General features: G+C 35.6%; 1 protein-coding gene across 1 annotated transcript in view; it reads right to left on the bottom strand.

The window, feature by feature from the left end:
* The window catches only part of RGS12 (regulator of G-protein signaling 12), a 50,309-nt gene that overhangs the window by 3,033 nt on the left and 30,079 nt on the right, over positions 1-17,197 (bottom strand). The window contains exons 11-15 of the mRNA XM_010145765.1: positions 15,440-15,566; positions 14,401-14,497; positions 12,800-12,876; positions 12,104-12,257; positions 8,868-9,485 (exon numbers count right to left, since the gene is read on the bottom strand). Of these exons, the coding sequence (XP_010144067.1) occupies positions 8,868-9,485; positions 12,104-12,257; positions 12,800-12,876; positions 14,401-14,497; positions 15,440-15,566 (1,073 nt within the window). The remainder of the gene's footprint in view (positions 1-8,867; positions 9,486-12,103; positions 12,258-12,799; positions 12,877-14,400; positions 14,498-15,439; positions 15,567-17,197) is intronic.

Genomic DNA, 17,197 nt, shown 5'->3' with positions numbered 1-17,197 from the left:
CCTGCTGAAGCATCTAATAAATTACCACTGGAGACAGGACAGTAAGAGAGATGGTCTTATCTAAAATACTTGTTCAACAAAATATGGAATTACTAAGGGACAATACAGTGAAGATTATTTCTCTTGTCCTGGCAGGGTAGAAAAGATCTTGGCTCATTTACACCAAAGAGGGGGATGATTTCAGGAGTAGCACTAACCTGGAAAAATATTTGAGTGTGCTTTTTTTTACCTCATTTTTAAAAACAAAGCATTTATGAAACAAGGCTATTTAGCACAAATAGTAGGAGATCTTCTCAAAAACAGCTTGTGTATAAACGTATCCTGCAAGTTTTAAAATAGACTCAAGATTTGCATGCACTCAGTGGAGCTTTATAATGAGGCTTAAATGGTGCTTCCAACACTTTTGCGCTGGTCTCCTTCTCCTATTCTCTTTCCGAGTAACAAATACTTAGCTATGCAGGGCACCATCTAAGGTGTAGAAAGCTTGCACAGATAAAATTTCTGTTCACGTATCCTTGCACTGAAGTGATGAAAACCTCCACAGATATCTCTGCAGACTGCTTTCCCTCACATAAAGCATGTCAGGAATTATATCACTTTTTCCTGAATCTAAGGTGTCAAACACCCTACCTAACTTCAGAAGGGAAAGGAAGCCAGAGCTTAGAGCAGTAGTTGCGCAGATTAATTTCCCAACGGACTGGAATAGCATAGTCCTGACTATTGATAATCCTCGGCCACCCCTGCTAAGTATTCCACGGAGCTCTTCGGGAATTTTCCTGTGCACCTGATCCAGTTAATATGTTCCAGCTAGTTTAAAGATGGAGATCTGCTACTTTACCATCTCGCAGCTAAACAATGCTTAGAAGGCTAAATGCACCGATCTGCAGTTTTCAAAAGGTTAACAGTCAGGCACTGTTTCAGCTCATCATCTCCTGACTTCCTTGACTGATACATCGTTTTTTCTGAGGTTTTGATTTTGTGTATTATTCCCAAGCTCTCTGAATTTAACGTTATGCTTATGGAAAGGTGTCTTCACAGATGAAGACAAAGGGAATTTTTCTTCTTTTATATAAAATATTCTCAAGCTCTAAGTAAGAGCAAAGCAAGGTACAAGAAGACATTGTCTTCCAAGTACTTCAGGACAAATGGAGCATTTGGCCAAATTCCAGGCAAAGTCGAGGTCACAAAACACCTGGAAATTTCAGGAACAGCACTAACTGTCAAATGTAGATGATAGGATCAAATAACCATAATGCAGATGCTTGGGATTTAAAGGTCCACCCACATCTTGCAATGATATTGTTTCTATACCGTTATTATTAGATCCATTTATTTTCAATGTGCCAAATTTTAGTGATGATTCACTTCATAAAGCATAATTTAGATCTGATCTGAAATTCAACGTCTATAGTTTTAAGTGCTCAACACTCAATATAGTTCCATTCACACCGTATTTATCTCCTTTTATAAAAGGAAGTAGATGTTTATTAGGTTTCAGTGAAAGAGATGAGCTCTATAATATGAAAGTCCATACTTAGTGGATTTCATATATGACAGAATGTTAAATTCTACTCCATAATTTTCCCAACACCATTTCCATGTAGGCAGACACCTCTTCCATATAGATTCAGCATTTCATTTAGTATTCCACCTTTGCTAAATCCTACTGTTCTTGTCAAAACCATTTATTATTTAGAGGGATCTCAGTTATACTGAAAAATAACAAGAATACCCTCCTGACTTCTACATCTATCCCAGGCATTCAACTTCCAGTGTCAGAGAGGATCAGATAGTTAAAAACAATGAGCTCCAGTTTAATGATTTTGGGCTGACTTACAGCAGGTAAGAATCTGTTTGAAGTATTTCATAATACTTACAACTCTTGTGAAAAGAAATCACTGATGTTTTCAGGATCAGTTCTGAAACTGGTTATTTACTGGCATAAACCACCCCCGAATACCATCCGTCATTTTCAGTCTCTACAGACTCTGGCGTGTTCTTTAATGCAGGAGATCGTGCAGATCCTGTTCTCATCTCTGATTCTATCCAACAACCTGCCCTAAGGTGACAACATGCTGCCTGAGAGAGGATTTTTTATTACGTGAGACTTAAAAAAGGAGCTTTGCAATGGTCACTTCTGCAGTGGGTGTTCTCTTCGATGCCCTGGAAGTACTTCAGTATGAGGAATTCTTTTCCTTAAGATATGTGTAATCTGGCAGGATTACACTGGGAAAGACACTTCTCCCTTCCTGTCCTAAACTGTTGGAAAATGGTCCTTCAAAATTTCAGCCTTCCCAGATGTGGATTCTTTTAAGCGGTGGATAAATGATTTCCACACTGGCTGGTGTGCTGTTAGTACTGTAAGAAATTATTTTTTAAAAAAGTTTTTAAAGAGATTTATGCTTCTGGAGGGAAAAGGATACTTTACATTTAAGATTTAGAACTCTGCAGGTTAAATTTCCTTTAACAGTTTCCTTCCTTTTATCTTTTAAATGATAGAGCACCAAGAAGAAAGAGGATTTAATAAAAGATTCCTACCTATAGTTTATGCTAAATCTTTTCAAAGGAAGTTTGAGTTTATATGCTGTATTTCACCTGCATGATGAAACAACTGCAGCCTGTGCTTGGTGCCTTGAAATCTGACTCAATAACAGTGAAGGCATCAAGCTCATAAACGGATTATTCTCCAAAGCAGCAATACCCTGCATCACTCCTCTGTTTACTTTTGTCCTGGGAATTTCTGGAATACATTTGCAGCACTAAGTTTAGAAAGACAAGGCGGATAGAAAGTCTCTCCTTCCACTCATCTCAAAAGCATTTGCAAGAAGAACAAAGCACAAAACATTATTCAGAGACAAATTCTGAATATTACATGGAAGAGGGAGCTGGTGTGACTACTACTGCTAAGCAGTGGCGTATATAATCAAAAAAGGAAACGCTGCAAGCTGTGTTTGCTGAGGGCAGTGACCTCTTTCACATGGCTACAACAGCTGCTGAAGGGAACTGCGCACAATGTCATTTGAAAGCCAGGATGAGCCCGAGAATAAAGGGAAAAGTTCTGAACTGTGACCCAGACAGACACGCATGTCCTCCTTAGCACTCGCCAGCTTGCGTGAACTTTCTGTTCCTCCACTTTTAAAACTGAAATAATTTTTGAATCCTTTCCAAGCAGCAGACATGGCAAAGCATCTCTGCAACAGCCTACAAGTATTCGGCCCTCAGTTTGATCTTCCAGCATTTATTGTTAATGCTCGCTTTGCTTTTTGGTCAGTAACAGCCGGTTTAATCACTGTGGAAAGCAATAGATTGGGAAATAGTGGATTGAACTACTCGAATCAGTTTTAATTTGATCTGCCACTCGTGTTATTTTTCAGTTAAGACATTCTAAAATGTGGTTTAGCAGGGCTACCAGTTACATTGCAACTAATAATTCAGGATCATTTCATCGTCCAAACGTAATCCCTGTGTTTGCATAGATCTGGTTTTAGCTGTTTGCATTTGGCTCAGAGAGCAGTTGTAATTTTTATAATACTTTATCTGATCAGTGATAAAATTTGTAATTCTTTCTAAAAAGCCTATCTTGCTGTTTGACTGGAGCAAGCTTACATTTCAATAATCACCCCTCAAGGCCTCCCTGGTTTCCCCGCTGCCTGCTCCTAACAGAGGAGACAGCTCCCCTTCTCCTTTGTTTATTGTTGATCTCAGTCACGTACTACGTGTAATTCTCCCATTTAATCATGCTCCGATTAAAAGAGGATTAGCAGATTCTGCCCTTAGTGTTACTGGATCCCCATGAGAACCTCTTTATATTGATCCAGAATCCAATTATCTTCTATAAAATTACACAGAGCCGTTAAGGATGCAATTATCTGCAGGACAACAGGCTTTGTTAAAAATAATGATTTAAATTATTTTTACAACCTTTAAGTTGTAAATCCTTCCCTTTTTCAAATGTTTATTTAATTTAGATTTTCATTTATGTGGTTTTCTTGATTCACAGAGAAAACACCACTGGATTGTCTCTAAAATATGTCATGTGAATTAAGGGATTATGGAAAATGTTATGGAATTTATTACAAAAATAAAGGTTTCTTTTGCATTTTTGAAGATAAAACTCACAGTCATTTTTAATGACGGTAACTATCACAAAGTTTATTGCACTTGGATTTCATTACCCTTGTAAATGAAAAGGTTAGTAGCCATAAAGTGAAAATCACAGAAGCCCCCCTGCTGTTATCTGATCTCTGTTCCTCAGTTGTAGTGTACTGCGTCCTCTCTGGGAATAATAAAAAAGAGCAGTTGGGAATATTTTTGTCTTTGGGAACAATAGCCAGTCCCATGCTCAGAGAGTCCACTCTGCATTTTATTCCTGCATAATTTATCTTTCGAGGGACAAACATCCTAGAACTGGATGAATGACTATTCCGTTTCTGAAAGAATTCTTTCCATAAGCACGAAAGCAAGTTTATTTTAAGGATACAGTTGCCCATCCATTTCAGAAACAAAGCGGTGTCTTCAGAAAAAGTAACCGCTTGCATAGTCTAAGATCACCCTTTATCTTCCACAGCCATATTATTAAAGTGTAATTTCAACGAATTCACCATGCTTTTGTTTCCCCTAGCTGGCTCTCAACTTAACCAGTGACATTATGTCTCTATTAAAAGAAAATGTTGAATAAACTCTTTATTCAACTGAATTGCTGAATCCAGTCTATACACCTACTCAAAAAAATACCTTCTCACTTGGTAGGCAATGATGCCATTGACTGTAATTGTAATTTCATTTTAAGAAAATTTCTCATCCTAAATGCAAAAAAAAAACCCAACAAAAACAAAACAAAAAAAAACCCCCCACCCAAACAAACAAAAAAAAACCCCAAACCCCAACCAAACACACACACACAAAAAATCCAGAAGGAAGAATTGAAGGAATCAAACCTACAAGTCTGGATTGCTTCCAGTTGTCCTACCTAAGGACAAAATGGTACTCCCTGAAAAAAACAACTGCCACTAAGTAGAGGCAGCAACCCCAGTGAACAACGCACAGGCCCCAGAGAAGTATCGCTGCACAAATCATCTAGTGAAAGGCCGCTGGCTTGATAGTCTCAGCTCTCAAGGGGACTAAAGGTTCGAAAGACTGCCTCTCCCCCTGACACCTACGTTTCACTGGGGTAATGAACGTGCCTAACCCCATGGGACAAACTGGACAACATTCCAAGTCCCTAGACTATGCCATGCAATCAAAAAACCCCCAAAGATATTAACTCAGTATTTTCACACTTTCAAAAATGAATGCATCCCTTCGGGCCAATTACACCACACAGTAACTGCTATCTCTTCCACAGACGGGTACCACGACCATTATATGTAGAGACGTGAAGTAAGCACATAACAGAATTTGTCTTCAGATTCCTGAAACCCCAATCTTTAAAGTGGGAAATGTGCCAGAACTAGCAGGTTTATTCAAAAATAAAGATATTTTCTCTTGATGAGTAATGCACTAGAATCTCTACTGATTCTGGTGTTGCAAACTGATTTGATGTTTACTTCAGAGACAATATTACTACAGTACACCACTTATTTAAGAAAATGAAGATCTGCATTTGAAAAATTGTTCTTAAAAGCTCTGAGCAATGCAAACTTCATTTTGCTGTTCTCCATTATTCATGTTTTTGCTTTCTGTCTCCTGAAATGAAAAAAAAACCTCTGGAGTTACGCATTACAGGGATGGATACTGGCCTGGCTTTGCCACATCAGTCTGCCATTAGTGAACTGTCCCTGCTGAAGATGAGGGACTAGGTCGTCCCCCCCCAGCCTTTTTCCCAGCATATATAAACCCTAAAAGCCCAACACACAGCGTCAGCATACACGTCACTTGCCTTCATACCAATTTGAAAGCAAGATTACAGACCGCTTTAAATTACGTAGTCATTATTTTTCTTTTTATCCCAAAGTTTTAATTCAAAAAACCAATCGAAAGGCTTTTTCCATTGATAGGAGATTATGAATGGAGAACCATTAAAGCACTTAAAAAAGGAATCATTATTAAGGATTTAGTCCTTTGAGATATCGATTTGGACTGGAGGTAGGTTCCAGCAGCCTTCGTTATAATTACTACACACCACTGAATAGTCCTTCCATGCAAACTCCATGAAATGATGAAAATAGAGAAGTTCTGTTTCAGCCCACATTTTTTCCATAAAATCACCGTTCTTTTGTAGAATACAGTTCCCATAGTAGGGTACTGTGAGAGGAGCATAGGATAGTTAGCGTATGCAATAAGGTTATGGCAAAAAAGGAAGGTGTTTTATTTCTTTCTTTCAGATTGTTATTATTTCTCAAAGAAAAAGATAGAATCTGGTTTGTCACAAAGCTAAGATAAACTAAGAATTTTAGTTTTGCAAAATTATTTTGTTTGGTTTCTTAAAGGTCTCTTGTAAGTGACTATGACAGAAAAATAAAACACAATCACCAGCAAAAGTAGAGTAGACCAGTTGGAATACATGAAAATTAAAATCTGAAAAGAAAAAATAATTCAGTACGTAGGATAGGAGTTATTTGTTGTGGAAAAGTCTGAATAATTTTAAAAGGGGAACTGCTACAGGACTTTCAACTGCCTCTCTTTTATAGAGGCCCATGGTTATGCGGGAACACAGTGACTTTTGGAAAAATTACTTTTTCAGACCCCAGAACAAAATGAGACCTAGGTAACAGCACAAGTCCCTCTGCATCTCTGCAGCCTTTTTATTGTTTGCTTTGTTTTTAATTAGGCTTCTCAGTGCTGTTATGTAGGACCCATCTCTAAGAATGAAACGGGTAGTGCAGTCTCCAGCAACCATCCAACCCGTCATTTCTTACCCAAGTCTACCAAACAAAGAGGTTGTTATATTGGTTATTCCACATCAAATGAACAGAGATCACCATTTCTTAAAGACCAGGGAAGAATTGTTTTAGTTTAAAATCAGAAGGAAAGTAACGAATATAAAAGTTTAGCCCAAGAACCCAAAGACAGAAGAGACGCTCCTTTCAGGAGTTCCTGTTATGACTCATTTAAAAGTAATCTCCTGTCTTATCTGCCTTCTGGTGCACATGTCAATGCTATGGATTTCACATGTGACCCATCAGCATCTCAAGACAGCATTCGCCCTTTGATATCTGTATGATTAAGAAATAAGTTTCTCAACTTTGACTCACAGTAATTGTTCATATCTATTATCTGGTTTTTATTAGAAGATAATCAGAATTCTTAATCCAAGACTGAAAGAATTGTTTTTAAATAATGAAGAAAATCAAAGCTTAAAACCAGTTTGCATAACTAGGTCTAGAATTTATTACTCCTGAGAGAACAAAGATACAAAATACATGTGAAAACTACACAGATTTCTACAAAGTAAAAAGTAGAAAGTGGGAAAAGGGAAAGCTACAGTTCAGTGGTTACACAGGGATGTACGGCATGCATTAAAATACTGCAAATTCATGAAGTTTTTTTAAGTGCAAATGGTTTTTTTTTTAAAACAGTTCTCACTGAAAAATAAGCAAATTGATACCTATGTTGTACATGTGTCATCAGAAAGATACCAACACAAATCTATGCCTATACACATCAATATGTCAGAAGTACATTTTGTGGTTTTGTTATTTGTAGGCACTGGTTACAAGTCTGTTCAATACTCAGTTTCAGAAATCAAGTGGTAGCGCTTATAGAACATTTCTCAACTACTACTAATAAAGGAATCTGTTTTTAAAATACCAAAAGGATAAAATAATTTGCATTGCCATTTATAAGCATCCAACAACCAAAGAAGTATTTACAAATCATCAACCATACAGATAAAGAACAGTATCAAATACTCTGTGTAAAAAGATAAATAATTAAAATGTATATTCCCACATCACAAAGAAATGTGACCATACAAATTATGGCACCATATGTTTGTGAAACATCAAAAATAAATGTAGCACATTGATACCTCTTCTTGTATTTTACATTAAAATGTACAGTGGAATGACTATAAAATGTCAAGGTCACAACACCCATTGTCTTCCAACTCTTGCTTCTGGCAATAGCAATTATTACTGGAGTCCATGTTTATAAAGAAATTCCGTACTTCAGCCTTGGGCTAATATTGCTCTGTGATATTGCTAGACCATGAAACTCACATCCTAAAAAACATTACATATTTTCTTTAAAATTATCTAATAGAAAGAGCTATTTCATAGGTGAATATTCTGGGAGAAAGTGTGATAGAGCTGATCTATTTCTCTCTGTAGCAAAGTATAGGTTAAAAAAAAACCTCCAACTTTTTTATTTTTAGTCAAAAATATTTAATTTATTAGAGGAATATTTTTAAATTAAGGTTTACCCATTTCAAATTTTAATCATAAGCAGTACTGCAATTTTCATCACATAATTAGGGTTCCTGCTAAAGCACTTAAACTTCCAAACCCTAATCATGTATCTCATTATGACAAATGGATCAGAAAATCTGGAACACAACAGTGCTATGGAGCTCAAAATGCTGATACCCTGTTTTGTACTCCCAGGGTAAAGAATGAGATAATTATAGCATATGGATGTATTTTGAAGGTTTGTCTGCATGTGTCCGTTTTTATCCATATGCCAAATCCAAACAAAAGTACATTGTTAAAGGCAACCAGACATATTACAGTCAGCACAGACTAAGGCAATGAAAATTTTTCTTCTTTCTGTTGGTTTTTTTGGTTTCTTTTCTTTTTTTTTTTTTTGTAAAAAAGTTAAGGTGCAGAGAGAATTTTCTTTCTGGTTTTAATGGGTGCCAAATGCTGATTAACAGTGCCAAGAAAAAGTAGTTTTACATAAAAGGAAAGACTATTAAAATCTAGAAATACCTGAATTGGATCTTTGATATCCAGATTTTTCCTGATTACCTGCAAAAGGAGTTGGGGGTGGATAGTTGGCTTCTGAGAGCTTACTGATGTCTGACGGTGGTGTTGGTGGTGGCGGTGGTAGCAAAGTGCTGTTAGGGCTACTAATATCTCCTTCAGCCACAAGAGTCAAGTCTGCCACATTCTCATCATCTACCATCTGTATGGCTTCAGCTTGTAACTCTCTCGACTGCCTTTTCCATATTGTTGCACTGTTCTCCTGCGCATGCGGAATTGGAGACAATGCAGTATTAAAAGGAACACTGAAAGTCTTCTGACTGTGGAGTGCTGTCAAAGCAGATTTATGTTTATTTTCTGAGTAACCCATTTTCTTAACTGAATTTTCATTAAAGCTTTGCATGGACTCCTGCTTTCCACTTGGTGATGTACATCCATCCTTACCATCACTTTTTGAAACTCGCTTGTTGAGGCCTTTAGGGCCTGCGGGAGTAGATGAGGATGGTTCTGGTCCGGTAGGCGGTAAACGAAGAAAGTCAGGAAGAATAAGGTCTTCTTTCCTTAGCAGTCCACGTTGGTCATCTGCTCTATTACTTTGAGCTTTGGATATGAGTTCAAAAAATTCTATTGGGGAAAAACCCAAAATTGACAAGTTTTTGTCAGAAAGTGCAATGTCATTAAAACGTAAATTTCAGCACATTTATTTTCCATGAAGATCTTCAATTCTTTCAATGCTGCCTTGAAACAAGATCCCTTGTTAATTAGGAACTTTTTCAATTGCAGCAATGTTCGCTAGCATCACTATAATTAAGACCATCAGGATTGCTATCGTAAGAGTTTTGCAGTTTAGAACAGCTGCAGTTCACTGAGCCTTGAACACATCTCCTATTTTATGCAGTTAATAAATCTGTACAAACACACAGGATTTTTTAAATTCTCTATACAAAACAAGGCTCTGGTCTTACTGACAATGGGTGCACATTTTTATATTCTGGATGGTTTTTACCCATCTTAACTCAAAAACAGCCACGCCACTTGAAAGTTCAAAGATTCAAGATGTTGCAAAGTTCCTTGTGATATTGAATTTCTCTCAGTTTAATAATATTTTATCACAGTTTAAATTCAGTTCATGGTGCAGTTTTAACTCAGGATGTTATCATCGCAGGGCATGATCAGATGATGATTTAAGTAACCCCACTTTACTTTGTGCTGCAATGAATCAGTAGCATATACACAGTCAATAAGCAAAGAAGCCATTACTAAAGGTGATGGGGCAGCTCTTTTATAGAGTTTTTAACACAATTAAAAGTGATTTCTGATCATGTCCTTAATGATGTCCAATGGTTTAATATGTTTCTCTATATAAATAATTCTCATAGTAAATTATCACTGTTCTAGAAAGTCTCAAAACTTGGCAACAAGAAACTTATCGATCATAAGCCAAGAATTATACCACTCCTTAAAAAAGAAGCATCACAACAATAAACAAACTCTTTGGTACAAAACACAAAAATACAAAAATATGTAATACTTAATATAGGGTCTTTGCGGGACCTAATTATTCAAGAAGAAACTACAGAATATTAAAGATGCTTTAAAAGGCCATCTCCAACAAATTAATTAAAATCACTAGTTTCAGCCCAGCTTATAAATACTGTTTCAAGCAAAAGCCATTACAAAATAAAGCACAGAATGTTAGTATCAGATTTAACTTTGCGTAATGCGAAGTCATACGCTTGCAGTCGTATGACCTTATTCCTAGTCCTCTACTCATATTTAGCAGGCTTTGCAATGCATTTTTAAAGATGACTTTTGAACATGCTTAGTCAAATGCCACAAAGTCTGAACGTAGCCAAGATGGAAGCTTCAGAATGCTTCTTATTGCCAAAGTTTTGCAAAATGGCAGTATGCATATTAAAACATGCAACATTTCTAATATGTCATACAAAAATGTTCCTTTGAAATTTCAAACTTCATAGAACAGTTGTTGGGGTTATTTTTCATTAAAAAACAGTCTACAACATTTGGTACGTATTTTCCGAACTTGGACAAATTTCACAAAACTCAAAATAAAATGTGAAAGCCTCGAATTCTGAAGTTTTCAAATTATGTTAATGTTTTACTCAGCCCTAGGAAGAAAAATGAAAATATTAAAATATGGAAAATAAGTTAACAAAATAGTAAGCAACAGAAATTAATTTAAAATGCACTAATAATTTATAATAACACTCATATTAACACGCATGTATTTTGCAATAAAAGTTTTAGCCACAGCATCTTTTTCAATTCCAGTCTGTGGATATTTTTTCACAGATGAACATTCAGTTGCTGTGCAATGGTGCATAACCAGGTTTTGGATATGCATATTAGGTAACATCAGCAGTAAATTTTAATCTGTGAGTCAAATATGTCCTCCAGTTTTTTTTTTCTACTTGGGAAAATAGGGAGGATCGTGGAGGGCTGACAAGACAGGTAAGTGCTTCGGTTAATGCCCAAGGGCAGAGGGTGCTATGCCAAGATTTCTACTGCTACATTGTTTTTATTCCTCTTTCTCCCATGGACATCATTTCATAAAGAACCAAAATCTCTTTTGAGTTCTTCTCCAATGGTATCGCCCAAACTATTAACACGCAATTGAAGGTAAAAATAAGACACAGGATACACAAGACTGCCAATAAACTCTTTGCTTATTTCTACTTCTAACCACCTTTTCAGAGCCGTTACCAAACGTACACTAAGCTTTTACTCTTGCCCATCACGGCTCCTCCACAGTCATCAGATCGTACTGCCCTGACTGTTACAGACTTTAGCAGAAAATTTTCAAAAATTCTTACCTGAGTACATTAGGGTCTGCACCACTGTGCAAAACACCTTTCAGTGAGTTGAAGGTTCTAATGAAGCAGTGAACAGAAAGGCAAGCTTCACAGCTTGCAAAAGGTATGAACTGGGATACTCCACTGCAACTGAGTAACCAATTCCTTTATATTTTACTGGAATTAGGTAGATTTCACTTTTGAAAATCCCACTAGGCACCTGCATCTATCTTTAGGTATTCTTAAAATTTTACCTTCAGCTTCAAAAACTTTACAATTCAAACACAGTATCAAACAAAGACAGAAAGATCATGATGATGGTTTTCACAATGCAGTATTAAACACATGGTACCTTTTCCTACACAGATAGAAAATACTCATTTTTCTAAGACTACTTATGTTAATACGTAAACTATAAAGTTCACATACCCTCTGCTTCATCCAAATTTATTTTCTGACATTTTTTTTTCCCAATCTTTGCAATAGAGTCTTCTCTCTTTGACAGCCGGACTTCCCTAGCATTTTTTCCATTTTCGCCTTTCATTTTGATAGAATTAGACTTTCCTAGTGCTCTTCCCTCTCCCTGCATTAGAAGGAAAGTTAAGGTACTACTTACATTTAGGCTATATCATTGTGTACATAATATGGTCTAAGTGAATAAAAAAAAGCTATTTTGAAAACACATTTGTCTAACACCACCACAACAAATGTTTTGTTTAAACTTGATTATTGCAAAGAACATTTGCCATAGTGGTTCCCAAAAATGTATAAACAAATATGATATTTTTTACTCCGAATAATTTCACATTACAGAAGGGGCCTTTCAATTTCAGAGCAAATCAATCATTTGCAAATACTGATAAGCCAATGAGACACAACACAATACAACAAATACAAGACAGTGAAAGAGCTATTAGATTCACAGAATCATAGGATCACGAAGACAAAGGTCTCACAAACAAATGCTGTTGACAGTGGAAAAATACTGGATGAGCTATAGCTGTACTCAGCCTAGTTACATCATTTGGTGGATTCAAAATCATGGATGAACGCAGCTTTTAGTGTAGAATTCCAGAAAGACACAAAAGACAATGTAAGGGACAAAAATTATTGCAGAAGACTTACGGTAGATACTTGATTTCTTGAAGTAGTTACAGTTGCACTCTGTTTTACTGACGCACCTTTTTGTTTATCTGTAAACACTGAACATAAACATACCTTCTATAACTACAAATGTGCAATTTCACAATGAAGTAATATTTAAGTAACAATGACTCAAGAAACAGATTTTTTTCTTCAAAACATCTCAAAGATGTACTCAGAAAATAAAGTCAGCACAGTATTCATCCCTGATACTTTCAGTTAAAACCTACCCAAATCTCATTGTCATCGTCAAATTTTCCTAATACTGGCAATAAAAAAGTTTAAGATTAAAGTTCAAAAATGCTTAAGTTCTCCTAAATTTTCAATTGATTTAGATCAAATAGCTTTTAAATTATCAGCTACTAATTCAGTTTGCAATTCTCAAATTTAGAATTCAAACAAGAGCAAAAAAATATCAGCAGAAAAGACCACTTGAAAGACCACACTGAACCTTTTCCAACCTATGTCATGCATTAATTGTATTCTAGACATGGCCATACCCTCCCTGACTAGTTCTAAGTAGCTAAACAGCTCCTTCAAATTACACGTGCCTAGAACACACATACTAACTGAAGACTGAGCTGCAGACACCAAATCCTGGCCCTTTTTCACTGGTATATTGCCACAGAATCTGCCTACTGCATCCTAATGATCCTCCATGATTTAGGCCTCCATAGTAGCTGGCAGTGCAGAGGATTACAGTTTTACTTGTAATCCTTAAACTAATTATTTGTGAGAGTGTTTAGATTCATATCTTTTTTCAAAATGACAATCGGTTCTGTTTCCTAGAAAAAATGACAAATCTGACTCTCCTCAATAAATACCTCCATCTTTATTCCCTAGTTCTTCCTCAAAGAGGATCTCTGCTGTGAGTCAATTTAATTTAACCACATCTAATTTTGTTTAAAAGTAAGTGTTCCATATCTATAAAAGGTCTCCTAAGGAAACCAAACCTTTACTCTCAAGGCTGCTCATATTAAACTAGTGTGTTAACCACGCCAAAAGGCTGTCAGCTGCTCAGTTGATCAACTTCTATTTTTCAAATTATTTTGCCCAGGGAAATCATAAATTATATACTGTTTAGTATTATCTCCAGATATCATCAGGTAAAACTGGTCATATAGGCTCTGCTACTTTCTCATGTTAAAGAAGGGGGTTACCACAGCAGTATATACAGCCGACCCACAAACTACATCTGCCTTACTTATACAGAATGTTTCTTATGAATTAGATACCAAATTCATGGAAATTACGTGGCATTTTATTCTCATTATTATTACTGGGCACTATATGTCCCCTAAATGTGTGTGTGGATCTATGGCTCAGCACAAGTTAAATATTCAAGTATAACTAGTGCAAAATTTTCTACAGCAACAGTAAAGTACTTGCTATCAACAGATGAATTTAATCTTTGATCTTTAGAAACCGCACTCCTTTTTAGTTAAAAAGAATATATGGTATATGTGACATATCTAAATTCAATCATATTTACACCACCTTCACATCAACAGAAGAAACTAACAAAAGTCAGGGATTATGAAACTGAATTGACGCCATAAATAAAAGCTTTTTTGCTAACTTACCTCTACCCTTTGTTGGCTCTTTTTCATCTAGAACAACCCGCTGACCATCCAGATTAGATATAGGGACACCAAGATCAAGTGGTTCCTGCTCACCATTCTAAAGTCGGATCACAGTTTGTATATAATAGAGAAAAAGCTGTTTTCAGAACAAATTTATGCAGTCTGACATTTTTTGAAGAGAACAAGGGAAGATTTCCATGTTTCAGTGCAGCCTCAATATATCTTCCTTCAACCATTCTAAAAATATTTATTCCATTTGCGTAAAACTACCTGGATTTCAATGATTTATGTGAGGAGAGTGGTATTTGGGGAGAAGAAGATACAAGGAGAAAAAAAATATCAATTTGTAAGCACATGCAAATACTCTAGGACCATCTGTGTGTATGTTCAGCAAATCCTACTTTTCAGAGGAAGCTTGAGATTATTTTATATTCTAAATTACTTGTATTTTGTTAATTCTGTAATTTTATTAAATGAAATTATCTTTATATCATTATGATTTTCAGTTATTTAAAAACATGGACTGGTTCAGCCAAGAAAGTATACATCCTAGAAACCACAAATGTAACTTTCCATTCCTTGATATCTCATCATAAAAGAATAGAGAAAATGCTAGCCAAGTGTTCAGCAGTAGAGAAGTTGAATAGGTCTGCTTCCACAGAAATTTTCTGCAAGTGGATTTGAGGCAACTTTCATGATTCCCAAGACAATGGAACAATAGCTTTAACTAGCCTCAATCAGCTTTCCCTGCCTAATAATGGGGAAAGTTGATCTCTGGAAGAAGCTAAATTCAGGATCTATTATTTGGGATGTTGGATTTATTCTGAAGGAGAATATAAAACAGATGCAGGCCTAAAGCTTTGAGGTAGTTACTATCACACCTCATGATTACCACTACTATGCATTTTCATCTCAACGTGCAGTTATAAATACAGATTTTGATGCCTAATTATAAGGATAGGAAAAATTTCAGGGACTATCACGTGATCTTCTCCAGACAAAAAATACTGCAGTTTGAATTACATCAAAAGATACTTACTAGTCTTGCCACAAGTTCACTAAGATTTAAACCATATTTTGCAACTACAGGCCTTAAGACCTCTGTTACTGGTTTGGTGGGTTTAGCCTTCAAACCAACTGATCGATTGATTGGAACAAGATCCAGCCTGAAACACATCAATTGTAACGTTAGGTATGAAATATTCCCATTTAAAAAAAAAATGTACAAAGTATATAAAATACGATCTACAGCAAAGTTATGCTAGTTTACAGCTAGTGACCCTGAAACTTCACTAGCATAAATCTATCTTAACTTGGAAGTATAAAGCAATTTTAATACAAATAGAGAGGCCACTGTTCCACTCGCCAGAGCTGAGTGAAGGCATGACCCAATCTAATCGCATGGTGAGCCTCAGACCAATTAGATATTTCCACAACAATTTCATCTTTACAGTGAGTTTGCTCTGAACATTCTGGTCCAGGAGAGCTTCCAAAGTAACTCCATGCCTGTACTATAGCCTTGCGTGCAAGCAAAGAATCTCTTGCCACTTCTACAAGAGAGACTCACAATATCCTATTGAATGTCCTATTCAATTACTTGAGATGTTTTGAATGTTGAAATTATTTTTAAATATAGTAACAAATACAGAGGAATTCCAAATGATGCTAATTTCTGGCTAGATACCACCATATTATATGCAAAAGCTGTAAAAGAATTAGTTGGAAATGAAGGATAAAAACAGCACTCTTCAGAGTCTACTACATAATTTTATAACACTTCATCAAAATAGAAAAAAAATAAGGAAAAAAAAAGTTAAAAGCCAAATAACTGTTCTATTTATGTTTGTTTCCCTGCACAGAACTGTGCCTAGTTTTGTTGGGATTTTTTTGAAATGCTCTTCATCTGTTCCCCGATTCCTCCATAAAAGCCACACTTGACTACAATGGGACTATAGTATGAAAACAAGGGCAGATTTATTATTAACCAAACTATCAAATGTATCATGAGAAGAAATTAAAATTACTAGTGATTTTGTCAGTCATGATTAAATGTAAACACCATTCTTTTTCTCACACAGATTACTTAAATACAAAACGTTTTGTCTTTTTGACTTTTCCCTTCCACAAGAAACTTGAGCAACTGAAACATTGTTTTCCATATTTTCTTTGAATACAAACACCACTAAATAGAAATTATTAATTTTAATCACTAACTGGTAATTGGCACAGAAGTGGCAGACATTCAGGTAACCAAGTAACCACATAGTATTTATTTGTCTTATGTCTGTCTGAAAATATTCCAAATATTTAACTATTTTTGCTTACACAGTGTCTATCCACAGAAGGAAATAATGTAGAACATTTCTACATTTTCATTAACACACAAGTAACATATGGTACTGCCTACTTGAAGGTCTTTATTAATTTGAAAACTCAAACTCACACCTGATAAAAGACTGCTCAATCTGAATTTCGAAATTGAATACGCTACACCATATTCACTAAAGTGTCCTTAAATACAAACTAGCCCTATTTCCTAATGAAAAGTGATATAAAGCCAAAAATGAAAAATGCCTGACAAAAATTTTATTTACTTCAAAAGTGCAACTCAATAATGTAATGCAAACATTCTATTTCATGATTTTTTTCCCGAAATAATTCTTTCAGGAGTTTTTATAGCACTAGTTTGGATTTTTTAGAATTTAGGGACATTAAAACATTTTCTGGTATTTTGGAAAAAAATTGAAACAGGTTATTTTGAAAAACTGTATACTCTAAAATGATATTACATAATACT

This window comes from Buceros rhinoceros, unplaced genomic scaffold (genome assembly GCF_000710305.1).
Source record: "Buceros rhinoceros silvestris isolate BGI_N320 unplaced genomic scaffold, ASM71030v1 scaffold11071, whole genome shotgun sequence".
Classification (NCBI taxonomy): domain Eukaryota; kingdom Metazoa; phylum Chordata; class Aves; order Bucerotiformes; family Bucerotidae; genus Buceros; species Buceros rhinoceros.
The sequence above is the reverse complement of the archived record's forward strand: the minus strand, read 5'-3'. Positions and strand labels throughout refer to the sequence as shown.